This window comes from Aplidium turbinatum, chromosome 18 (genome assembly GCF_918807975.1).
Source record: "Aplidium turbinatum chromosome 18, kaAplTurb1.1, whole genome shotgun sequence".
In the NCBI taxonomy this organism is placed as follows: Eukaryota; Metazoa; Chordata; class Ascidiacea; order Aplousobranchia; family Polyclinidae; genus Aplidium; species Aplidium turbinatum.
In genome coordinates this window covers 11,646,705-11,674,257 of record NC_137489.1, presented here as the reverse complement: position 1 = coordinate 11,674,257, position 27,553 = coordinate 11,646,705, and the positions used below count along the sequence as shown (strand labels likewise).

General features: G+C 39.4%; 1 protein-coding gene and 1 pseudogene across 1 annotated transcript; both read right to left on the bottom strand.

Annotated features, from left to right (window-relative positions):
* Window positions 1-25: 25 nt before the first annotated feature.
* LOC145787367 (carbonyl reductase [NADPH] 1-like) lies at window positions 26-6,551 on the bottom strand. The gene has a single exon (XM_082599100.1). The coding sequence runs from the start codon at window positions 3,086-3,088 to the stop codon at window positions 2,261-2,263; it is 828 nt and encodes a 275-aa protein (XP_082455226.1). The 5' UTR covers window positions 3,089-6,551; the 3' UTR covers window positions 26-2,260.
* A 252-nt stretch (window positions 6,552-6,803) lies between these two features.
* On the bottom strand, window positions 6,804-9,275 carry LOC145787368 (carbonyl reductase [NADPH] 1 pseudogene; annotated as a pseudogene).
* Between the last annotated feature and the right edge of the window lie 18,278 nt (window positions 9,276-27,553).

The window sequence follows — 27,553 nt, the reverse complement described above, 5'->3', positions numbered from 1 at the left end:
AATAGAAAGCTTCTGAACAAGGAAACTAGAAAAACAAACAAAATTTAACTACTGTGCTACGTTAATGAAGTACTCCACGAACAATTTTCCTTGTCACAGTCACAATTTGAACTACTTTAACAAACAGATAAAGGTAAAATAAAAAAGCCTTTTGACTAATCAACCACACTAATTGAACTTTCAAAAACTAGCTTATTTCTAATTGTGCGGTATTGATTTGAATTGAGTGTGAAAACACTAACATTGTACAATATTGACTAATGTAATACGACGTGTATAGTATAAATGCAAAGGTATTGACTTGAAATTCAGTGTGAAAACTTAACATTTTAGTAAAAAACTGACAATATTGTACTCAACATAAGCTACATTACTTAGTTTCGCAATAAAAAAATAAAAAAACTACAAATAATATCATATAATATCACAAATAATATCATATTTTAATTTTATGTTTATCTTTATCAATGGGTTTGCTTTGTTTTAACTTAAACATACCATTGAAGCTGCTTAAAAAGTTAAAATTAGTAGACTTTTTATGCAACATAGGCTAATTGTTTTGATAATTTGCTTTAATGATGATTATTGGTAAAGAGAACAAAATAAAATTATTGTAAGTAAAATAATCGCAACCTACGCCATCTTGGTTCTGAGTGGAGGGTAGCTCAAAAATCAGGCAATGCCTTCCAGTCAGCCTCAACCAAAATTTGCAAAAACTTTAAGAATTAGTCTAAAGAGATCGGTTAACTTAACAATCAGGTTCAGCTGTTGACTCAGTTCACGTTCAATCAAACTCTTGATGATGGTTGTGAAATTCGTAGCATGATAAAAGATCGCTGTGTCAATTCACTTGAACTGAACAGCTTCCAGATTTGTTTTAAAGACATAATTTGATTTTTTTTTTGAAATTATATGTTATGCACAGTGCTGTGCTAGGGGGGGGGGGGCACCATCTCAAGGGCCTCACAGATAATACAACTTTTGCGTTGCAGTAACAACCTGTTTATAGTAGTCTACTGCTTTAAACTCTTACTCCGGGACATGTTTATATTTGGGCAAGGAAACTTTTGCACCTCCGAAAATTAACCTTTTCCTAGGCTATGTCAGGAAATCTATTGAAGGAAACCACCTTTCCATATCGGTGCAGTGAAAATACACACTGTAATATCATATGTCTGCTAGCCGATAGAGGGCCATTTATTTATTGTCATTATTCAGTGAAGCATAATGATTATGGCGTTCATTATAATACTTAAAGCTTGTCAAACATGAAACAAAGTAATTTTTGCAGTAGGGACACAAGCAAGCATACGGTGGTTAAATTTACAGCGACAGAAAGCGTTTTTGAAGAAATATTGACATGATGTAAAGTCCTATTTCAAGCACGGTGTCTCTGCAGCTCTTTTGAGTTCGTGTTCGGTCCAGGAATCGTGGCAATGTCATACAAAACATGGGGTAAGAACTTTAGGGTGGCAATTTTATTATTATGGAACATGACAAGCAGTAGCGGATCTGGAAAAAATGGGCTTGCACAACAGTAGGCGGGTGGTACAAAAATTGTGGGTGCCACCACAGTTTTAAAACAAAAATTGAAGAGTGAAACAATACAAGACAAGTAAATTTTTGTAGTAATCGAAAAACAGATATGCTGTAGGCTTAAATGTGAAGAATATATTACTTGTCTGATTGGTGATATAACTTAGCCATTCCAGCTGTTACAATAATAAATGAATGTTGTGCCTTGTAAAACAGTGCAAATAGTAAACTGGTACTCAAAATATTTACGATGTTCTGAAAAAACTTGATAGGCTAAACAGCGCGAAAAAAATGCTACTACAGTATAATGAGATTCAGCTCAATACAGGTGTCTCGCTGAAGACTCTTTGCATGGCACAACAATAAGCTAGTATTTATGTCTGAAGTGTCATTGAGCAAGAAAGGCGAGGGAAAAATTACTCGTTTTTCTTTGGAGGGGGGGCACAGGACTACGTGGCCACCTGGATCCTCTACTCATGATAAAAGCTCAGCCTACATTCTTATATTTAACATCTAGCACCGGAGACAGAAATTTAGTAAAAAATACTATAACGTTGTTATAAAAAAAATATGAACACAAATATCCATTCAAGATAAAAGTACTGAATGCAGCTAGCAGAACCAAATTTTTTTATTAACATTTTGTTTTCAAATCTACAGGGCTAATTAGGATTTTGCGTGGCATAATTCATTGCTTGAATTGAAGAAACCTTTCACAAGCATGTTACCATGGCTGCACAGTTTTATCAGAAACAAATTGACCATGGGGTTCACTTGCTCCAGTGGGTAGTAATGCCAAGTAAACTGGTGTTTCTGCGCCTTCATCTGGGGATTTAGTCGCTTTGGGACCTGCCATGTCGGTTCTAACCCAGCCAGGACAACAAGCGTTCAACAAAATATCATTCTTTCCTTGTTCTTTCAACCATCTGGCATGAATACGACTCATCACTGTTACACCAATTTTAGAAACTCCGTAAGTATTATTTGGCCAACCGTCTTCAACATGAGTTCCTTTTTCAGCCGAAGCTACAAATTCATTCATTCGCTTGACCAGTTGCTCTTCAGTAATTGTGTCAGACCGGAATTCTTTTTGCAATTCGGCTTTACATTTTTGCAAACTCCTGGGACTCATCATACTAGACACATTGACCACTCTACCATTTGATTTCATAATAGGAAGTAAAATCTTTGACGTTTGTAAAGTACCAAAAAAGTTGCTCTTCAGGGTAACTTTTGCTTGTGTTGCAAAGGGCGTTGTATCTGCAGCTTTAAAAGCTATTCCAGCATTGTTGATCAGCACATCTATTCCTCCATAATGCTTTACCATGTAATCTCTTAAACGGTTGATGCTATCTTCAACGTCGATATCCAATTGATGATATTTCACTTTAAGACCTTCCCCTTCAATCTTTTTTACAGCTTCCTTACCCCTGTCATCATTTCTCGAAGCAAGAAAGACATCACCATCAAATTTGGAACACAATGCCCGAACTATCGCCAATCCAATGCCTTTGTTGCTTCCAGAAACAACAGCAACTTTATGACTTGCCATACTGTAATTGAAAGCTTCTGAACAAGGAAACTAGAACAACAAACAAAATTTAACTACTGTGCTACGTTAATGAAGTACTCTACAAACAATTTTCCTTTTCACAGTCAAAATTTGAACTACTTTAACCACTTTAACAAATAAATAAAGGTAAAACAAAAAAGCCTTTTAACTAATCAACCGTACTATTTGAAGTTTCAATAACTAGCATTTTTCTAAATGTGCGGTATTGATTTGAGTTGTGTGAAAACAGGGATATCAAGAGAAGGGGATATGAAGGCTCGCAGCGATTGCCTTTTTCTCATGACACTACCAAGGGCGGTAGTTTGTAGCAGGGAGTCGAACCGAACCCGATTTTTGTAAACCGGTTTTTGTGCGATTTTGTCTGAACCTTAACCGGAACTGAACCGAAAATTTGAGTTAGCTTAAACCCTAACCGAACCCGAACCGGTTGAAAAAAGCAGTTCACTCCAGCATTACGTCATTGTTCGCATTGTGGTAAGTGAAGTTGTACGTAGCATGTTGTTATCTTGGAGGCCACATTGTACGGATGAATTATAGCCTATTCCGTAACACACGATCCACTATCATCGATGCTTTGGAGAGGAATTTTTTGAGGTAAACAACTTCTGTTCTGTGACATCATAGACAATATAGTTTGATTGTAACTTGTGCAACAAACAACAAAGACAAGTTAATTGAGCAAAGCAGTGTTGAGATCAGTGTTGCCAACCTTGCGGTTTTCACGCCCAATTGGGCTAGTTAGTAGTTGGGCAATAGTAGGCCTAGGCCTAATTTTATCGGACCCGAACCGGAACTTATAAAACCGGTTTTAAGTTTCTTCGAACCTGAACCGGAACTGAACCAAATTTTGAAACAATCTTTGAACCAGAACCGGACCCGAACCGGAAAAATCAAACGGTTTGACTCCCTGGTTTGTAGTGCTTTAAACATGTGGTTCTTTTTAAAATCGTAGAAAGTTTTGCAGTGCAGCTGGTACAATGAGCTACAGAAGACAGTTAGCAAATGTTACGTAGAGCATATTTAAAGAATACTTGTTTGGAAAGACAATTGAAAAGTTACCAGTAAGCTGTTTTTTTTTTTAACAAAGCCTTTGCAGTAGGCTAGATGTAAAGCAAGTATATGGGTAGTTGAATTAACAAGCAACCATGAGCATGCTGTGAATATCCAGGCCTGATGCTAATAGCGCAATGCAAGTTATCATAACAAGATTTATTAAACTACTATCGATGCCAATTGTCATTTTACGATAAACACAGATTATTTACGATAAACAAAAGCCCTTCTATTGTCAGACGTAATAAAATCCTTCGTATCCCCTTCTTTAGATATCCCTGTGTGAAAACACTTAACATTGCACAATATTGACTAATGTAATACGTTGTGTATAAATGTAAAGGTATTGACTTGTAATTCAGTGTAAAAACTTAACATTTTTAGCGAAAAGTGACAATATCGTACTCAACATAAGCTACATTACTTAGTTTCGCAATTAAATTAAAAAACTTCCAACAATATCATCAATAGATTTGTTTTGTTTAAACTTAGACATTAAAGTTGCTTAAAATTAGTAGATTTTTTATGCAACATAATTTTTTTGATAATTTGCTTTAATGATGATTATTGGTAAAAAGAATAAAATAAAATAATCATAAGTAAGATAAAATAACGTCTGAGAATAATGATTCACACTTCACACTGTCTAGGCCAGGGGTTCTTAAACTTATTTTTAACGCGGACCCCTTTAAACAAAAATTTAGTTGGCTTGGACCCCCTTTGTGGCAATAAAATTAAATTGAATTGGTGACAAAATTTATGTTTTATTAAATTTAAGAAATAGCGAATGCAGATTGTTTTTCAATATCTTCGATTTAATTTCATTAATGTGAAGGAAGCTGCTGTTTGTCTTCAACAAGAACATGAAATTGTGGCTTCGCCTTTGATAGGACAACAGCAACACGCATGTCATCCTTTGCATCCAACCGGTTTTGACTCTTTGTTTTGATGGTTAGGAAGGATGAAAATCCTGACTCACATAAATATGCAGTCGCAAAAAGAATTATAGCAGCCATGGCTCTCTTTACCAAAAGAGGATATGCTTGCATCAATGAACTCTAAAAATCGCCAATACTTTTCGAATTGAAAGACATTTTTAATGAATAACGTAATAAACGTACGTAACAAAAAAAACAGTAGGCTACGGTCCTTCTGCCACTCCCATCATCATCAGCAAACATTAAAACAACCTAGTTCACATTGTAATCTTGTATTATTTTTTCCACATGTGCTGTTGATGCAAAATAAAAGAACTTCTTCTTCTACAATGCGATAACAATTATCAGGAAACGCCAAACTAGAAATCATCAGCGTTGTTTGAACTTAATCTCTTTTCTGTTGAAAAATGTATTCCATTTTTGTCATTATACAGTACACTAAGATTTCCATTGGGCCTTCATGGACCCCCTAAAACTAGTCCGCGTACCCCTTGGGGGTCCATGGACCCCAGTTTAAGAACCCCTGGTCTAGGCAATCAGTAAGCCAATATTTTTTCAACTTGGAAGCACGCAGGTGGCAGCCCGTTATTTAATTTGAAGCGACAGAGTGGGTTTTTGAAAAGATCTTGAAATGATATAAACCTCATAGACATTATATGAAATGACTTTATACACTATAATAAAGTCAATTTTCAAGTACGGTCTCGGGCACAATTCTTTCTAGAAATTCTAGCAATACATAGTACACAAAACATGAATAAAGAACCTGTGGCTAGCAAACGTTCTTATGAAAACTGCGAGAGCTTAAATATTAACAATAATTGTTGTAATTAATTACTGTATATAATTATTACAGCTTAGACTATGTTTTGGTATCAACCATATAGCCACTAGCGTACGCAGGGGGGCCATTGGGCCATGCACCCCCCTTAAAAATGTTTTAGTAGTTAACGACGTAGATTAAGGCATTTAATATGTTTTGGATTGCACTGTCAAAGCAGTTAACAATGTTGTTTTATAGACTAAGCCAATACGAAATACATGGCCCAATCCACCTACCCCACCCCAGGTATGCCAATGTAGCATAATGTTCTGTAAGCCTATTATAGTGAGAAAGAAATGGATAAAGTCTCAACTAAAACCATACTGGGATATCATGAAGACGTCTGGGATATCAATGGCCAGTGGCGTAGCCATGGGGGGGGGGGTTGGGGGTTACAACTCCCCTTTGGCACGCGTGTGACGTCACGATATTGAGAATGATGCTTTCAGTCGCTTTATGCTTGGGAATGATGCTTTCAGTCTAAAAAAACTAGCCTAATTTTAAACAAAACTGCATTAAAAAAGCGAGTTTTGCCAATACCAAACATTCAAACATCTCGGCCAGGAATTAGCAACAAGAAAACATAGAGACTTAGCTTTATTTCTGAAAAATGCCGAAGAAAACATGATCTTATCCTTTTGCTATGCCACCTGACAGCACCATCATACCCACATTTTTGTTGAAAATGCTCTCAGAATGCACCAAATTCAAAGTAATTTTTCAAAATTTTCTGGGGGAGGCCCCCCAGACCCCCGCCGCTGGGTGTCGTCTCACGCGAAAACGCCGTCGGGCTTCGCCCGCCGGCCGTGAAATCCCCCCCTTTCAAAATTCCTAGCTATGCTACTGTTAATGGCCCCCTCCCCTTGAGAAAATCCTGCGTACGCCACTGCATATAGCATACTGTTTTGGGCAAAAAAATGCACAAATAAAAGTAAACAAATGACACATTAAGCAACAAAACGAGTGAAAGCAAAGGCGCAGCCTAATCATTTACTTAACTGTTGAACCATTCTTTAGCATTTTTATGTTCGAGCAATACACATTACTGGTACCGTAGACCGTAGTACAAATTTTCTAATGGCTGACCTATCTAAACTTAATTGGGTAAATATGTATGTTTTCTACCACAGAGATTTTTAAGATGTTATGGAGCAAGAGCTTACAGTTATTACTGCATTGTTACTCAACGTTGAACAGCCATATTGTCAATATAAAATAACTAGTGTAGCCCTAAGTTGTAGTTATAGTAATATACGAAATTGACTGGAAGAACAACGAAATCATTAAGCTGGAAATCGTCATCACAATGAAAAATTTACTCAACTGCTCTTGGTGTTATGACTGCTTAGTCACCAGAAAATCACAATTTATAAAAATAAACAAACACATCATTTGACATCATGTTAGGTAGGCTGCAACCTGCAATAAATGTAGGACAGTGGAATACCGGGACGACTCACTTTACCGATTTTTCTTGCAAAATGTACAATTGGAGGCCGGAGGGTCACTAAGAAGTTCAAGAATTAGCAGAACTGCAAAACATTTTCTTTTACGTAAGTTCATTCTCAACACATGAATTACTATATTTTCTTTGAAATTTTGGGTACTAGAATATCTGCAGCAAAACCCTACTGCAGCAGTATGAGGCTACCTACCGATACCGCTGTTGCGTGAAGTCCACCCCTGCATTATGGTGACTTGAATACTATTAAATGCACATGATATCACAATATGTTTCCTACATTTATTTTGGCGATACACACTTTGTACACACATGGACTTGGACACTAGACAGGTCATATGCGCTGTACCTGGGTATGCTACATATTGCAGTAGACCTCAAGCTGTAGTTTGCACCAAATTTTGTCATAACACTGCGACCATCCAGTTGTCCACCTTACTTTCAAGTGAGCAATTCCCTACATTCTACCATCCCTAAATGAATGTCATTTACCATTTGGAGCTACCAATTTATGTAAAAAGACGTTTTCTGCATTGTCACAAACCAAAAACAAATCAGTTTGTTGTGTTCGGAACACAGAATAATCAGAAAAAAAAACATAATAATATACCGTAATAACCACAACCACAATAATAACCATAAGTGTCAGCATAAAAAACAAATATATACAATCATTTACTCTTTTATGTGTATTGTGCAAAGTTTCATACAAGCTGGTGTTAATGAGCTGCAGCTGTTAACAGTAGTCTTGAAGTTGATATACAATTGCAAAGTATTTTTTTCAAAATTATACGCTGCCAGAACGTTTGGGTCACAAGGATTAGAACCATTTTCTAGGGTTGAGCCAACAAATATTTGCGAACCCCTACTCTAGCATTTCTTTTATAGCCAATGGATTCTTTAGATGACTCGACAAGGGCAAGAAAAATGGCTAAAAAAATGGCGTGTTGTCAGTTGGTTTCGTTTGTTCACATTGTATTTTGAAACCTATATTTATACTATTGCATGAAATGATTCATGGCTTGAATGGAAGAAACTTTTTACATTATAAACTACCAAGGCCGTACAGTTTTTTCAGAAACATATTGACCATGGGGTTCACTTGCTCCAATTGGTAGTAAAGCCAAGTAAACTGGTGTTTGTGCTCCTTCATCTGGTGATTTAGTTGCTTTTGGACTTGTCATGTCGGTTCTAACCCAGCCAGGACAACAAGTGTTCAACAAAATATCATTCTTTCCTTGTTCTCTCAACCATCTGGCATGAATACGACTCATCACAGTTACACCAAGTTTAGATATTCCATAAGCCATACTCGGCCAACCATCTTTAAGATGAGTTCCTTTTTCAGCTGAAGCTACAAATTCATTCATTCGCTTGACCAGTTGCTCTTCGGTAATTGTATCAGATCGGAATTCTTCCTGTAATTCGGCTTTACATTTTTTCAAACTCATGGGACTCACCATACCAGACACATTGACCACTCTTCCATTTGGTTTTACAATTGGAAGCAAAGTCTTTGATGTTTGCAACGTGCCAAAAAAGTTGGTGCCAACTGTAGCTTTTGCTTGTGCTGCAAAAGGTGTTTTATCTGTTTGTTGAAAAGCTATTCCAGCGTTATTGATTAACACATCTATTCCTCCACGATGTTCCACCATGTAATCTCGTAAACGATTGACGCTATCTTCATTGTCAATATCCAATTGATGATATTTAACTTTTAGACCTTCCTCTTCAATCTTTTTTACAGCTTCCTTACCTTTGTCAACATTTCTTGAAGTTAAAAATACCTCACCATTAAACTTAGAGCACAATGCACGAACTATTGCAAGCCCAATGCCTTTGTTGCTTCCAGAAACAACAGCAACTTTATGGCTTGCCATATTATTTTAAAAACCTTTTGCACAATTAAACCTAAAAAAAAAGAAGATATTACTATGACGTTAATGAAGAGCATTTTTCTTTTCTTTTCATAACCAAAAAATACTTAGACATATACAGCTACCGCAAAATGACTTTGGACCTTTCTAAAATTTTCAAGAAAAACTAACATTTTGTATACAATGAAACCTTTCAATAAAAACAATCGACCATTCTTAATATTTTGTAAATATTAAAATCTTCATCACATTTTTCGCAATCTTTGCATTGTTTGTCATAATGCTTAATGTTAGTCGTATGATCTAGTCGTATAATGCACAGCTACAAACTGGCGCGAATTTTGCTGTACGCAAAAAGGTCCGAAGTCATTTTGCGGTAGCTGTATATATATATATAAAGGCTAAATGTAATTTAATGTTAAAAGAATTCTTCAAACCACCGTTTGATTTTCAGTAAACAACCAATGCTGCCAAAAAATAGTTTGTAAATTATTGAAAATTTAGAACAATACTGAGAATGCATTTATTCACACTGCTCGTTTTGCTTAAAGATTCTCCATTCCATGATTTCCGTCGATGTGTCAAAGCTATGAAGCTGTACCAATAATGAGAGCTATTTACCAACATTTGGAAGAATTTTAGTTCAACTCAATACCAAAAGCATGAGACTGTGTCTTACTGAACTTAGTCTTAGTCTCAACAGAAAATGAGCAGTTAGATTGCTTCATGGCATTGCTACTACAATAACTGATCTACCATTTAACATAAGCCTGTCACTATGGCCTGCATAGTTGTTACAGTGTAGTAGTAGTACGTATGACAAACACTAATTAAATAACTTTGAAAACTGTTGGTCTGTCTAAGGTTTGTGGAATATACAGCAGAACAATGAGCAAAATTGAAGATTTAACATTTTAACCTGGCTAGCTCTTCTGGCTGAATGTTACAAAGTCTTTGATGGTTTTGATGAATAAACTATCTTTCAAACCACCCAGCTGATAAAAAGATGTATTTAAATACTCTGCTGAACTAACAAGTCAAGTTTACTCAAAATTACTACAGTTGTTTAAAACGTCTATAACTAAGTTATTTCTAAGTATAAAAACTTTAAATTACTATGAAAACTGACAACTTACAAATAGTTTCAAAGGCTAACATTTTCCTCATGTTGACCTTTGAATCAATCAGAATAATATCACCTGATGACAACACCACCAGCTTATTTTTTTCTACATTTAGACATAGCATTTAGATGTGCATAAAGTTAGTAGCCTACCAGAAAAAAAATTAAACAAAAACTGTTGGCACAAAATCAGGTACAGTACCCGACTACCCGTACCCCATAATTTTGATTATCTCAATTTAGTTGTGGTTAAGTGCAAGTCCAAAGTTCATATTAGATGAACGGTACAAGTTCAGTTTGGAAGAGGGGAATATTTAAGGAAGTGGCTATTGTTACACAATGAAGTGTTGCCAGAGTCAGGATTAAAGTTAGGAAGGGTTAAGGTAAGGGCTAGAGTTAGGAATTATTTTAGGGTTTTGATTTTTGCCCAGGACTAAAAAATTCCAAAAAACAAGTTTCTGTTTTCAACAGCTTTAAACTTTTCTCAAATTAGGGCAGAATTCCTTATCTGGCAACACTGTTGAGGCTATTTTTACACTATATAGTGTAAATATAGCCACAGCCAATATTTAATGCTGTAACTCTTTATTTACTTTATCAAGATTCTTCCATTTGAAGTTGATATTTTATGAACAAAAGGGTGTTGCTTAAATAAACTGACCAATAGTTCAACGTCATCATCATTATCCAAATTCGGTTTGTCCCACTAGTGGGGTGGCCAGTTCTTTCCTTGCAGCGATTGCATTCACTCCTATTCTCCATCACATTGTCTTCCTTTAGTCCGACTTTGTTTGCCTCATTCTTCACCTGTTACTTCCATGTTTTTTTGTTTTTTTTGGACGTCCTCGTTTCCTTTTCTGATTTACGGTACCTTGAAAGTCAATGCCTTTCGAAGAAAACTTCCTTCCTCCCTTTTTAGTCTCTTTGAGGGAAAGTTGTTCAACAGTCTCCCTCATCTTAAGCATATCCATTAGTTGCCCTGTCGTTTTCTCCCTTCTGGTTTTTACTCCACATATTGCTCTCACCATTGCTCATTCTGTTATTCTCAGAATAAAAAATTGTCTGCTCTGAAATAATTCGTCTTGCATTGTATCAATTTTGTTACTGCAATGATATTTTTTAATTTTTTACATAAACTACTTAATTTAGTAGTTTTTGACTTCAGATCAATGTACCCATTCGACAGACTTGGACAAATAATTACGAATTAGAGGGAAACGTCAATAATTCCAATTCTAACCTAATTTGGTGAAAGCTTGTTTTCACTAATTATAATTCTAATCTAATCTTCAGTTGTGCCAAAAATTCTAGTTTGTCAAACAGCCTTTTTCAGCAAATGAAAGAACTACCGGTACGCTCTTATCAACCTCATGCAAAAAAATATCACAAAACAATCAAGATCAAAGTGACATGCTATCATTCCATCGCTTGAGCAGCAAAGTCATGAAAAACACATTAGCTCAAGTGCGTCACAATGTCTATTATGATGTATGTGGCAAGGCGGGCTCTAGTGCTGTTATGGTGGAATGACACTTTGATTCAGATTTGTAATATTGGCATTTTTATCTTTATAGATTATAGAAAAATGTACCGTATGTGACAAATGCGTCTGACTTATTCTAATGTTGTTTAAATTCTAAGTATATACTGTACCCATAATGTAGTTTAAATTCTAAGTCTAAGCATAAATCAAGGTTTCTTTGAATTGTATTTTCTCATCGAGTTCTTCATCTATTTCAAAAACGTTTGGTCTGAAATGACCACAAATAAACTACTTTCTTAATTTTTTTAAATCTAGCTATTCTTGATTCCAATTTAGACCTGGAAAGCAATAACTTTGCTGTTTACTTTGAAAAAGTGCGGGGGGGGGGGGGGGCATAAATAAAGCCTTTTCTACGATAAAGTAGTTCAGTTCATTCAGGTCTGTTGGAGAAAAAACTGTACAATCATCACCAACGCAAATATTACAGGCTGGTTTGCAAGAATAGCAGCAAAAGACCAAGTAAAAGTTCACTAAAGCTGTCACTAGTAGGCTACCCTAGTCAGTTTTGCATAAAACTTGTTAACACTAAAAATATTTTAGTTTGTTTAAAACTATACAAATCGCAAAGTTTTGCTACAACTGACCTCTGATGATGGCTCAAGGACATTTTTGAACGCATTTTTTGTTTTGCAGTTCTGTTGGGCCAAGCAGAGTCGCCGACATTGCATTTGTTTGGTTATGCAATATGCAATGGTTACGTATTATGTAAGTGACAACCAGAGTTGCCAGATGAAAATGGGTTAAATGGTTGAACAGTTTTATAACTCAAATTTATTATATGTCCAGGGTGGCAACCAGGCCAGGATTTAAATTCAAAGATACTTGAAGGCGTAATCAGGGGAAAAGGGAGCAACTTCTCTTTCTCTAAAAATTTTGAATAAATATTTCGCCTTCTGTTACAACATTATTTGACAGCATTTTACTGTTGATTTAGGCTGAAAGTATTCTCTAAATGCACTAATTTAAAGTACCGGTACTTTTTTTTAAATTTCTAGGAGAGGCTTCTTAGACCCCCAGTGAGTGCTCTGCCTTTGGTGACTTGTTAACAGTCTCAACTGACATGTGTGTAGCGGACGTCAAGTAGTCCAAAGCATCCAAATTGATGTTTTATACCTTATTAGAAAGATAATTTTATGCTGAATCACTTTCACACAAGAACTGTTGTCCAAAAGTGCCCACTTTTGATGTTATGATTCATTGAACTGTCATAAGTTGAGATTTAAATTTCTAAAGAAAACGCATGTAAACGTCGCTCAAATGGAGTCAAATCTGGAGAAGGGCTACACCGAAGAAGTTCCAGAAGACGACATCAACAACATTAATCGGAAATGGCATATACCGTACCGCATCACCCAGTTATCAACCCAAAAAAGCCAGACAAGGTACGTGTGGTATTTGATTGCGCTGCTACTTCTCACAATCGATGTTTAAACGATTACCTCATGTCTGGTCCCGACCTAAACAATTCTTTGGTCGGTGTATTAATGCGATTTCGCAAGGGCCGAATTGCAATAGTCTCTGACATTGAAGTAATGTTTCACCAAGTAAAAGTTTCACCACGTGATCGCGATGCATTGCGTTTCTATTGGTGGAAGGGCGGCGATCTAACGCGTGAACCCACCGTGTACAGAACAAAGGTACATTTGTTTGGAGCAAAATGCTCTCCTTCCGTAGCAACATTCTGCTTGCGTGAAACCGCTCGAGAGCATGAAAAGTTGTTTGATCCTCACGTCGCTCAAACCTTACTGACGTCATTCTACGTCGACGATGCTCTGTTAACAGCTGAAAACGATGAAAGTGCATGTAAGCTCGTAAAAGACTTACGAGCAATCCTTGGCATGTCTGGGTTCAAGCTAACAAAATGGCTATCCACCAGCGATAAGGTAATGAATTCTATCCCTGATGAAGAAAAGTCCAAATCGATAAAGAACCAGCTGCCTGGAGAAGGACCAAAGCAACGCATCCTGGGCATGGAATGGGACGTACAAACCGACGAATTTTGATTCAACGTAGAGCCGTCTACAAAACCGTTGACTAAAAGGCAAGTGCTATCAGTTACAAATGCATTGTTTGATCCATTGGGATTAGTAGCCCCAGTAGTTCTTGAAGCTAGACTCATATACAGTGAACTTTGTCTAGCAAAGGTAGGGTGGGACGACCATGCTGAACCAAACACTCTAAAAAGGTGGAGATCATGAGAAAACACTTTAGAACGTCTAAAAGAGATTCGTATACCTCGCTGCTACAAGCTGAAGTCCACCACTGCGACCCCGGAAGTTCAACTCCACTTCTTCTCCGACGCTTCAACATTAGCTAGGGGTTCCGTGTGTTATCTACGTTCAATATTACCTGATTCAACCGTTCTTTGCAGTCTTGTTACAGGAAAATCCCTTCTACCCGGCGCTGGAAGACACACGATCCCACGCCTAGAATTAGAAGCTGCTTTGGACACCGTCAACCTGGCTCGGACCGTTAAACAAGAGCTCGAGTTAAGTGATTGTCCATGCATTTTTTGGACAGATTCCATGATTGTCCTGCAAAGCTTGTACGCTGATACGAAACGTTTTCCAACCTTCATTCGCAATCGCCTGCAGAAAATTCTAGGTCATACCAAAATGTACGACTGGCATCATGTACCAACGGCCCTTAACCCAGCAGATCAGGCATCTCGAGGTATGACGGCTGAAGCCCTACTGGAATCTGGTCATTGGCTAAATGGGCCAGACTTTTTAAAGAAGCCTCCAACCGAATGGCCTCAACAATCCGTTAAGCCGCCACAACATGACGACATCTACACCAAGTTTCAACCTGAACGGCGCCAAAAGGTAACTTCGTTCACTATTGGTACAACTAACAAATCTTCAACAGGAACTGATGTACTCATCTCCTACTTTTCGTCACTGCACCACTTAAAGCTTGCTACAGCGTGGTTACTACGAGTCAAGGCTTACCTGCTTGCTCGAATACGTGGCGACGAAATCACTTCAAACCTCACCCAAAATCCGATCCAAGTGTCTGAACTCCAGTTCGCTGAAAACGAGTTGGTACGTTACAAACAACGCCAAGTCTTTCCGGTATGGTTCTTGTCACTGCCAAAAGGACAACGACCAAAACAATCAAAGACTCAACTCGCGCCGATGGAGAAGTTAAACCCAATCCTGGACGGTAACACCCTTCGAGTCTGAGGGAGACTTGACAAGGCAAACTTACCTTATGAAACAAAACATCCAGCCATACTTGCTCCGAGTCGACACCTAACGGATTTGATCATCGACTATTTCCACGCTGAAAAAGCGAAGCACTTTGGTGCATCTCACACAATCAACCTGCTGGCTCATAAATACTGGATTCTGAATGAAAAAGTTGCTGTTCGAAAAATACTGAACAGGTGTTTACCCTGTCGACGTAGAACCGCAAAGCCAGGAGTGCAATTTATGGCTGAACTTCCAGAAGCACGACTTCAAATTTCAGAGCCTCCATTTCGCAACAGTAGGCTACTGGCGTTGACTACTTTGGACCAATAATCGTCCGCCAAAGGAGAAGTGAAGTGAAAAGATACGGCTGCCTGTTTACTTGCTTAACTACTAGAGCCATACATCTAGAGTTGGCGCCAGATTTAACTACCAACTCATCAACTTACTACCAACCAGCTCGCCGTGGACCAATTACCAAGATCTTTTCTGACAATGGAAGTAACTTCGTCGGTTGCCACAGAACGCTGAAAAGAGAACTTCAAAATTGGAACAAAAAACAAATTCACGATTATCTTCGACAGGAAGGAGTCGAATGGGAATTTAACCCACCCCTAGCAAGCCATATGGGGGGTGGATGGGAAAGAATGATAAGAACCGTCCGCCAAGTAGCCTACTTCTACATATTTTACCAAAGCGCCCATTAGATGATGACACTCTTCACACTCTCTTGCTTGAAGTTGAGGACATCGTAAACTCCAGGCCACTAACTGAAGTTAAACTCGGCGCAGATGAAGATCTACCCATGACACCTAATCACTTGTTAAAATTAAATACCAACCCCAGTTTGCCCCCGCTATATTCAACCGAAAAGGACTGCTTGCATAGTGACCGATATCGGGCTGTGCAGTATCTCGCCGACTGTTTCTGGAGAAGATGGGTACAGGAATACCCCCGATCGATAATTTCTCGACCAAAACGGCGTTCCAGGAATGCCAACATTAAAACGGGAGACATTGTATTGCTCAGTGACACTTTAACACCGCGACAAAAATGGCCGCTTGGTAGGATTACAGAGACATTTCCCGATAAATTCGGAAATGTGAGAGTGGTCATGGTCAAAACTTCGACAGGAACACTCAAACGTCCAATCACCAAACTTTGCGTCATTGTTCCGTTTGAAGGTGAGGACGAGAACGCCGTCTAGATCAAGATGATGAACTGTGGAGTTCCAGAACCTTTTTTGATGTATTGTAACTAACTGTATGTGCCTATTGTAATATGTATATTTGGTCACAGCGGTAAACCATAATCTCTTCGTTGGAAAATTGTAATGTAAGATTCCCGAATCCGTTCGTCTGTATGTAATGACCGAAAAACAAACACTCTTTTGAAACGTCTTTTCAAAATTGTATTTCTGTAAAATTAGCCCGCGGCTATCGAAAATGGGACGCAACACCGTACGCCTCTAAAAACTGTCACTACAATACAAACTACTTAGATAAAGACGGAATTTTTGTCCAGCTAGCAAGCACTAAGCCAACTGTTAAATGTGCGACTAACTCTCAAGCAACCATTTCACGAATGACCAGAATAGATAGCAATATCTCAAACTCACGTACGCAGTACTGTGACGCAATAGTGAAAGACATTGTCACGCAATTCAAACAGGTGTTGAAAGGCAATGATGCAATATTTCATCAGGTCTTACGACCGATGGTGCAATATTTGGACATTTTCTAGCAATTTCCATGACGTAAGATGCCAGCTAGGTTAAGTAGACCATAACGGTTTTTATATGACGTTTGATTTGGTGAACAATTGGCTGGAACAGAGCGGCCCCTAGTTATGACAGTCTGACATGGCATACCTAAAAAAGAATTGACGACAATTGTGAGCCAATGAATAAAAACACACGATACACAAATTGTTTGAATCATTCACGTTAAGTTAATACGTAAATACAAAGGGCATGCAAAGAATGAACAACAATAAGAATAATACACGACGATACATGAAATTGGTACCATAGGTACACGCTAAAATGACGCTATATACAATGGTTGCGATAATAACCGACTGTTCTGGGCTCAGACAAGGGTCGGCCACCGCAGACAAAACCAGGCTCAAACCCTAACACTTAGGTGTTCTTTACGGGGGCGAAGCACAAAATATCCCTCAACACGTAGTCTACTTTCACTTTCCCCGTACTCTCATCATAGTTGCAGACGGCAACTTTAGCTCTACGAACCACAGGCTTCCCTTTTAGTCTGGGAGCCTACGACAGAAGATTTCACCCCATAAGGTACAAAAGGTTTGACCCCTTGAAGTTACTGGGGTCAACCATGTCACTCACAAAAAGCATGGAAGATTGACCGCACCGGGTGGATATGGACCCTAGAGCCCCCTAAAAAGCCCAAAAAGGGGTTAATTTCACCCCATAAGGTACATGGACCAAACTTGGTGAAAACGAAGTTCTATGTCAGGACATCACAAAAATATCAAATCTAACAATATTTTCGGGTGGAAAGGTGATGTAAGATGCCTTCAAAGTGACTTCCCTTAATGTGACCCCCTCGGAAGGTTTATTTCACCCCATAAAGTACATGGACCAAAGTTGGTCAAAATGAAGTCTTATGTCAGGACATCACAAAAATATCAAATCTAACAATATTTTCGGGTGGAAAGGTGATGTAAGATGACTTCAAAGTGACTTCCCTTAATGTGACCCCCTCGGAAGGTTTATTTCACCCCATAAAGTACATGGACCAAACTTGGTCAAAACGAAGTCTTGTGTCAGGACTAGGGTTGCCAGATATTTTTCCTCAAAATAGTGAACATTTTGAAAGCGCGCGACCGCATCCTCAAAGTTCTCAAAGCAGTGGCGTAGCCAGGAATTGTGAAAGGGGGTGAGGTTGACGGCCGGCGGGCGAAGCCCGACGGCGTCTTCGCCAAAGGCGACACCCAGTGGCGGGGGTCTGGGGGGACCTCCCCTAGAAAATTTTGAAAAATGACTTTGAATTTGGTGCATTCTGAGAGCATTTTCAACAAAAATGTGGGTATAAATATTCCTGTAAAATGGTGCTGTCTGGTGGCATAGCAAAAGGATAAGATCATTATTTCTTGGGCATTTTTCGGTAATAGAGCTATTTCGAGCTATTTTCTTTCGAGCTATTTAATAGAGCTATTTCGAGCTATTTTCTGAGATATTTCAATGTTTGGTATTGGCAAAACTCGCTCTTTTAATGCAGTTTTGTTTAAAATTAGGCAAACTTTATTTTGAGGCATAGAGACTGAAAGCATCATTCTCAATATGTCACACGCGTGACGAAGGGGGGGGTTGTAACCCCCAAAACACCCCCCTTGGCTACGCCACTGCGCTCATCTGTCCATATGTTACCCATAACACTGAAAATTCTCTCAACGTTGGCATTAAATACAGGGATAGACATTGCATACTGGACAAATTTTAACAATTTAGGTGCAGTTTCTTTCTGAAAGAAGTTAGTCCACTTTTCCAGCGATGATCTTAATTCTTAACTTATTAGCCACATCACACATGATTGAGTAGCTGACCTACACAGTCTATAAACAAACAGTTAAATGGCCAAACTTCTAGGCTGTTAGTTACTCAGGCTAGTGGCTTTCAGTTTGTCAGCTACCTAGGCTGTACAGTGTACACTCCACGGTTGGACTTCGTGCTGGCCAAGCCTGGCTTTGGTGAAATTACACTGGGGTAGCATATTAGGGGTTTTTCCTCAAAGCACCAGACTCATGTGTTTTTACTTTCTAAGCAGCAGAAGTGCATAGTCACTGGTTAATCCATTGCTATTGGCTAAAATATATTGACAGAATTGTAGACAAAAATTAATTGTCAAAATAGTGAACATGTTCACTATCACTATTAGCAAAATAGTTTACAGTGAACATTTTCTTAAAATAGTGATTTGTTCACTAAAATAGTGAACATCTGGCAACTCTAGTCAGGACATCACAAAAATATTAAATCTAACAATAGTTTTGGCTGGAAAGATGATGTAAGACTCCCCCAAAGTGAGCCCCAGGGGATTAATTGCACCCCATGAGGTAGGGTACATGGACTAAAGCAGGTTAAATCGAAGTCTTATTTCACGGCATAACAAAAATATCAAATCTAACAATATTTTCGGGTGGAAAGGTGATGTAAGATGTCATCAAAGTAACCCCCAGAGGGTTTATTTCACCATAGAGTACATGGACTAAACGTGGTCAAAACGAAGTCTTGTAGGACTTCACAAAGTATCAAATCTAACAATACTCTCCATTGGGAAGGTGATAAAAGACCTACCCAAAAGTGAATCTCCTCCTATAGTTTAATTTACTTCATCCCTTATTCGAACCAACCTTGGTGTAACGGAAGTGCTATGCCAGGACAGTAGGCTACGAATGGATTAAATCTAAAAATATTTTTATATAGGTTTTGGTGAAATACATTCACAAGCTGTATGAAATGTATGAACCATGATGCATGAAATGGAACTATAGCCTACTTTACAAAAAGTTTTTGTATAAATCATATTCAGTCAATCGAAAAAAGGCAACAGGACATGACAATACATGGCTTTGTAACACCAAAAACAGAAAGTACATAAGAAGCATATAGGCTACAGTCCGGGGCTACAGTAGCCAGAAAATTGATCCAAGATCTTGATACGACCACTAAATGTGGACTTAGCCTAATCGAACAACTGACTATCCAAATCAAAACGTTTCGAAATGAATCATTTGGAACGTTAATTCAGGCAGTAATGAACATTTTCCAGCTGCTACAATAAATAACCCCATAAACCCAATGTAGTAAATTTTTGTTTAATGCCATTTGCTTCATGTCTCCAATCAGTTATTGTAACTGTTCATTCATAAACAGAGATTGTTTGTGTAAATGTAAACGGTCGTTTCTTTATTCTTCATTGTCACTGCTGTCGCTTTCACTTTCTTCATCTTTTTCTTCAGATTCATACATTTCTCCTGTTATATACAGAGATAAAGCAAGCTGTCTGCGATGTACCAGCTCCAAGCAATGTGGTTATCCGCACATCTGACCAGGCCCGGATTTAGGGGGGGGCAGAGGGGGCAGTTGCCCCGGGCCCCCCGACTTTTGAAGGGCCCCCCTATGTGGAAAAAAATGTGATTTTTTTTCCTTTTGGCCTTTAAAGTTTTTGCAAAATGCTGTGCAGTACTGGACTGATGCTACTGTAGACGTAGAGATGGTTTTTCGCGCCGTAGGCGCAAAAAATTTTTTCGCACGGGGGCCCCCCGATCTAAAAGTGCCCCGAGCCCCCCATCAGCTAAATCCGGCCCTGCATCTGACACTGACTGTCTTGTAATTGGCCTAGGTTGCTATGGAACTTTTGATCCTTCATTAAAGATATGGATAGAAGCTGGCTTGCAAAGCAATAACACGCTGTGGTACATCAACATCAACCAGCTGCATACCGCACTTGGAGTGACGATTTGCAAGTGTTTACCTGCATAATATCATGCCTTTACAGGTTCTGATTACACCTCGTCATTTAGCAGGAAAGGGAAAGTGCGGCCGCTGAAATTACTCCAAGGAAACCACGAAGCGCAGGCAGCTTTTAGCCAACTCGGACAAGACAAAGAAATTAGTGAAGACACTATCATCGCAATAGAGAACTTTGTGTGTAACATGTACAAAAACAAGAAAATTAATTATGTCAACGAAGTCCGTTTACAAATGTTTTTAGACGGCTACAAACCCAAAAAAGAAAATGAAAGGATATCATGCATACCAGAAGCTACTGTAGATAGTAGTACTCTACCACTTTGTTTACGAGTACTTCTCCAGAAGACAAGGCGCACACATCTCATCACAAGATGGTGGTTATCTTCAACTAGAAGTGAACAAGCAGCAACGTCGCTGCTATAGTATGGCTGGAAAGAAGAAGGAGGTTGTTATAAAGTGGTGTGGTTTGAAGGTAAAAGTATAAAGCATCTTTAGATGTCTCTGCGTGGAATCTGATCTCATCCAGGAAAGTCAAGAAGAAGGTAAACAGCATTGGATGTCGCTTGGGTTACCCTTTATAAATATAAAACTTTCTCCTGGTCTATCCGTCATTTACTTTCTTACTGTAAACATTAGCTAATAACTGGCTGTAAAGTTTTGTTTTAGGAACCTATAACCAATAGTTTCTGCAATCTTGAGAAAAATGCCTGGGTGCACTAAATAACAAATAAATGTTGAACTTTTTCCAGTTAATAGTAAGTTGCAATGTTGCATTATTCGAAGAAAAATAGACGTCTGTAAAAGATAATAAAAAATTACTATTGTATGTTACGCATATCTGTAGTGCATAATAGCAAATGTTTCGTACAGTCTTTATTTCTGTATACAACAGGAGAAATGTATGAATCTGAAGAATAAGATGAAGAAAGTGAAAGCGACAGCAGTGACAATGAAGAATAAAGAAACGACCGTTTACATTTACACAAACAATCTCTGTTTATGAATGAACAGTTACAATAACTGATTGGAGACATGAAGCAAATGGCATTAAACAAAAATTTACTACATTTGGTTTATTGGGTTATTTATTGTAGCAGCTGGAAAATGTTCATTACTGCCTGAATTAACGTTCTAAATGATTCATTTCGAAACGTTTTGATTTTGGATAGTCAGTTGTTTGATTAAGTCCGTATTTAGTGGTCGTATCAAGATCTTGGATCAATTTTCTGGCTACTGTAGCCTATATGCTTCTTATGTACTTTCTGTTTTTGGTGTTACAAAGCCATGTATTGTCATGTCCTGTTGCCTTTTTTCGATTGACTGAATATGATTTATACAAAAAAATTTTGTAAAGTAGGCTATAGTTCCATTTCATGCATCATGGGACAGCTTGTGAATGTATTTCACCAAAACCTATATAAAAATATTTTTAGATTTAATCCATTCGTACTGTCCTGGCATAGCACTTCCGTTACACCAAGGTTGGTTCGAGAAAGGGATGAAGTAAATTAAACTATAGGAGGAGATTCACTTTTGGGTAGGTCTTTTATCACCTTTCCAACTGAGAGTATTGTTAGATTTGATATTTTGTGATGCCCTAAAAGACTTCGTTTTGACCACGTTTGGTCCATGTACTCTATGGTGAAATAAACCCTCTGGGGCTCACTTTGATGACATCTTACATCACCTTTCCACCCGAAAATATTGTTAGATTTGATATTTTTGTGATGTCCTGACATAAGACTTCGTTTTGACCAAGTTTGGTTCATGTACTTTATGGGGTGAAATAAACCTTCCGAGGGGGTCACATTAAGGGAAGTCACTTTGAAGTCATCTTACACCACCTTTCCACCCGAAAATATTGTTAGATTTGATATTTTTGTGATGTCCTGACATAAGACTTCATTTTGACCAAGTTTGGTCCATGTACTTAATGGGGTGGAATAAACCTTCCGAGGGGGTCACATTAAGGGAAGTCACTTTGAAGGCATCTTACATCACCTTTCCACCCGAAAATATTGTTAGATTTGATATTTTTGTGATGTCCTGACATAAGACTTCGTTTTGACCAACTTTGGTCCATGTACCTTACGGGGTGAAATTAACCCCCTGGGGGGTCACTTTGGGGGGTCTTACATCACCTTTCCACCCGAAAATATTGTTAGATTTGATATTTTTGTGATGTCCTGACATAGAACTTCGTTTTCACCAAGTTTGATCCATGTACCTTATGGGGTGAAATTAACCCCCTTTTTGGGCTTTTTAGGGGGCTCTAGGGTCCAGATCCACCCGGTGCGGTCAATCTTCCATGCTTTTTGTGAGTGACATGGTTGACCCCAGTAACTTCAAGGGGTCAAACCTTTTGTACCTTATGGGGTGAAATCTTCTGTCGTAGGCTCTCGGTCTATTGCCTAATTTGTGGAACTACTTCATGCACTCTCCCAAGTTGATACTTCCCACGTTTACCAATGTCTTAGAGAGAACCTACCACTACAAGTTGACCAGGCTCCAAATTCTCGGCCATTTTTAGCAATTTTTTTTGGCCCTGAAGACCTGGCAAGTAAAAATCTATCCATTTGCTCCAAAACTGCTGAGAAAGTGACAAATTGAACCGATAATCCCTTCTTAATTGGTCACGATCAAGTGATTTCCCAACAGCACAGTATGGGTCTAAGTATGGGGTCAAAAGTGAGGCAGGGGTGATGACAGTAAAATCCCTAGAGTCGTCACTCAAAGGTACCAAAGGGCGTTCGTTCACGATCCGAACAGCACTGCTGGTGTACGTAAGCAGTTCAATAAAATTGGGCTTACGTATTGAAGAGTCTAAAATGTGAAAACAGTACTTGGTCACATCAGCCATGAAACCAAATCTTTCAAGCCGAAATCTAGCCAAGACATCTGCCAGAGGGTTTAACAAGTCAGACAAGTCAGGACAAGAAGACATTACATCATTTACACAAGTTCCTCGGAATTCAGACTTGCCATAGTAAATAATGCCCTTTTTTAATTGTGACGTCACAAAGTATGGTAAATACCACTGACAGCCCTTTACATTTCCTGCTTCACCAGTACGCTCAATATAACCATTAGATTTAAGATCTTTCATGGTGTCGGTAAGAAAATCACGAAGTTCAGGTTGTTTTAAAGCCTTCTTCCTTAAAGCAGCAGCTCTATCTGACGTCAACACAAAATTGTTAGGTAGATCAATGTCTTCCTTCAACGGTACAGGTATTTCAAATCGACCATCTTTCAACTCAATATTCGGTTCAACAAGTTCTCTAGCCAAAATATCATTGCGAGACAATTCACAGGTTTCTTTTTGCAAGGTCAAATCCTGAATGACTTTATTTAGGTCTGCTATTTCCATGTCACGAGACTCAATTTTACGCTGAAAGCCAGAGATGACATCCGACTCTGAAGACGTTTGCACTCTGCACACGTTAGCAACGCTTTCATCTAAGGGTGACTTACCACCACAAGCCAACCAACCGAGAGGAGTGAGCAAAGCATGTGGTTCACTACGATTCTCACCAACACGCTCTTCTTTAGCACACATCAAATAAGCGTTGTCGTTTCAAATCAGTACATCTACAGTACTACAATCATTCAAATGAAACATATTGACGTCATGAAAATGACGGAAACCACTTAAATCTTGTTTATGCGGTAAAGTTTTAACATCGTCAGCCCAAGCTGGGTTAACCACCGAAGTTATATCACAAAACAGTTCATTCGTCTCTAACGACTGGATGTTGAGTTTAACAAGGTTAGCACAAGTAGGTTTCTGACCAGCTAGAGTATCCATTTTAAACGACGCTTTGTCATACGGTTTAACGTCAAATTCGCAGACCAAATCACTCGAAACAAAAGTCAACTGCGAACCAGGATCATGCTGACAATACACCAACTTCGATTTGCCAGTCATTGGATTCAAAACACGAGCAGCAGTAATGCGGTTAAAGCCTGCTTTAACATTTCCAATCTTAACATTACGCACAGGAACTCTGGCATCAGCATCATCTTTGCCAATCGAATCCAGAGAATCACGTGACGTCACATAAAAATCATGCAGAAGAAAATAGTGTATCCTATCGTTGGTAGGGCCACACTTACGACAGTTGTTTGCATGAACGCAGTCCCTAACCATATGCTGGCGCAAACAATTCAAGCATTTGCCAGCTTTCACAATGACATCTCTCCGATCTTTAGGTGTCAAGCGCAAAAATTCTTTACAATTAGACAAAAAATGATATTCAACTTGACCACGTGACGAACAATAAAAACATGCCGGTATGTCACTACGTCTGGCCACACCACCGCGCGGTGCGCCAACAGCAGTCGAGTACTGCGAACTCTCTGAAATCACATTATCATGGGGTTTTACCGACGTCTGCCTCGTCGTCGTCGTCTGAGCTTCTGGGGCCGAGGGTCTATCCTTTTACCACCCCAGATTCACGATGTTCCCGGACTACACTGGAAGGCTGCTAGAGAGCAGCCAGTCTTTAGTTTCATCATCCATGACGCGCAGACCTTCCACTCCGTTACGTCGCTTGAAGATGGTACAGTCATTGATGATGTGGTCTGCGGTCTGTTCCTCGGCACCACATTCACAGGAGGAGGAAGAAGCCATTCCCCATTTGTGCATGGTTGAGCGGAAAAGGCCGACGCCCGTACGGAGACGGTTGAGGCGCACCCATGCCTGTCTCTGTAGTGTCAGGCCGATGGTGCGTGTGTCGGCGTCGGGGATGAATGAATGGAGTCTGGTGGTACTTGACCTCCATTCAGAATTCCATTTATGGTCCGCCCAAGTAGCCGCAGAGATGTCTTGTTCATCAGCTTCGTTGATCAGAAGCCGAGCGGCTGGCACGAATGGATGTCTTGATTTCAGTCGGCGGGGATGCCCGTTTGGGAAGGCAGAGATCTTGTGGTGGAGAAGATGATTAGGCTCCAGTGCCCGTCGACCAAGGGACAGAGTGGCTTCTTCGCGACGAAGCTCAGCAGGTTGGATGCCAGCGAGAATGGGGAGATTGTCCAATAGAGTGGGACGCAGGCATCCGGTCACTGTGCGCAGGGCGCTGTTTATGGCAGTGTCAATGTTGTGGCAGTGAGCACTGCGGCACCAGACAGGTGCACAGTACTCTGCTGAAGAGTAGACAAGGGCTAAGGCTGCTATACGCAAAGTGTCAGCCCTCGCCCCCCAGCTAGAGCCTGCCAGGCGCTTCAGTAATGCAGCGCGGGATGTCAGTTTCTTGCACAGTGACACCAAATGGTGGCGGTATGTGAGCGATCTGTCTAGTGTCACCCCAAGGTACTTTGGCTCGGGGCAGAAGGACAGAGGTTTTCCGTTGTTGTGGACATGTAGCTCACGATCAGCTTCCCGATTGTGTAGGTGGAAAGCGTGGACGTCTGCCTAACCGGACATGAAGGCAATTTTCCTTTGCCAAACTTTTTAAAATGATTGATTGATTGATTGAATCTTTATCCTCGGACTGGGAAAGCTTCTTGCAGAGCTTAATCCTGGCAGTTTCGCATAGGCTACTTGTAGAGGCTTTGAATCACTGACGCAGGCCCGGTCACCGAGATTGACAGAGTGAAGTTTCCGATTGTTGAAATCTTGTTGCAGTGGAACTATTCCATTCATTAGATGCCGCTGAATGGAGAGCAGTCCTTAACGTGCGTTGCTCAAACGCACACCCCGAGAGTCGAACCAGCGCTGCTTGATCTTGAAGATTTTACGTTCCAGAAGTGACGCGCTAACCAATTGAGCTATCTGCTGCGACTCACCAGAATCGCCCATTAGCATAATAGCAAAATCAGTCGACTTGCGCGTTTCCTCCCGTACTACAAATTCAAACAAACTCTGAAAAGTAAGCTCATCAGTACTACCATACTGATCATCTAAAAGTCAAGATAACGCTGCTTAGCGTCAAACGGGAGTCGTTTAGCCAAATCCAAAACAAAACGTCCTTCCAATTTGTCACGCTGACCATAAGCTTGCGCGTAAAGCAGACACTGCGACAATTCATCTTTAAACTCTTTCAAATCACTGGAAAAGATCGAAGTCAATTTGCTACCATAGCGATACTTTCTAATTTCCGGTTCGGCGAAAAGACCTCCACGAACCCCAAAACGCTGGGACAAGCGAGCTAACGACATTTCTATCCTGTCTTCCTCTGACAAGCCAGGAGTGTCGGAAACCAAATTAGCAATCGTTTGCGCAGCTGTTCTAACACAAGCTGCTTGTAACAAAGTTAAACGAGTTCCTTTAAAGGGCGAAGCTGCCATTAAGGCCGTAACACGATTTTTAAACAAGATAAATGGCATATTATTACCATCGTAACCAATCAAGGCCGCCTTCGTAACCAATCAACTGCCAACGCCACTGTTATCCTACTACAAGAAACACACGCAGTGGATTCTTCCAGACTTAAAATCACTGGTTATGAACTGGCTGCCTATACCCATAGCGCTATTCACGGAATTGCTACTTTTGTGCATAGCTCTGCGACATGGCTTCCCCTCGCTTCCAGCAAGGAATCTGATGAAATAGAGTGGGCTGCTACAAAAGTTGACAACATCACAGTGGTTAACGTTTATAAACCACCCTCGACCAAACTATTGGCCGATTCTATTCCCTGTTATGACTCACCAAGTATATATGCTGGTGACTTTAATTCGCACAGTACGGAATGGAGTTATGCTACTACCAATAGTGACGGCTCTACACTAGAGAACTGGGCTTCCATAATTAATGCTAAATTGCTTTACGACCCAAAACAACCCGACAGTTTTTATTCTAATAGATGGGGAACTACTTCAAACCCTGACCTTGCATTTGCTAAGCTCAATGGCTCCTTCCCTCGCAGAGTTGTTTTAGACCCTTTTCCTAAATCCCAACACCGACCCTCTTTTATAAGCCCTGCACACC

Bases quoted from the DNA above. Each gene is read 5' to 3' on its own strand.
- LOC145787367 (XM_082599100.1), bottom strand. From the start codon at position 3,088: ATGGCAAGTCATAAAGTTGCTGTTGTTTCTGGAAGCAACAAAGGCATT.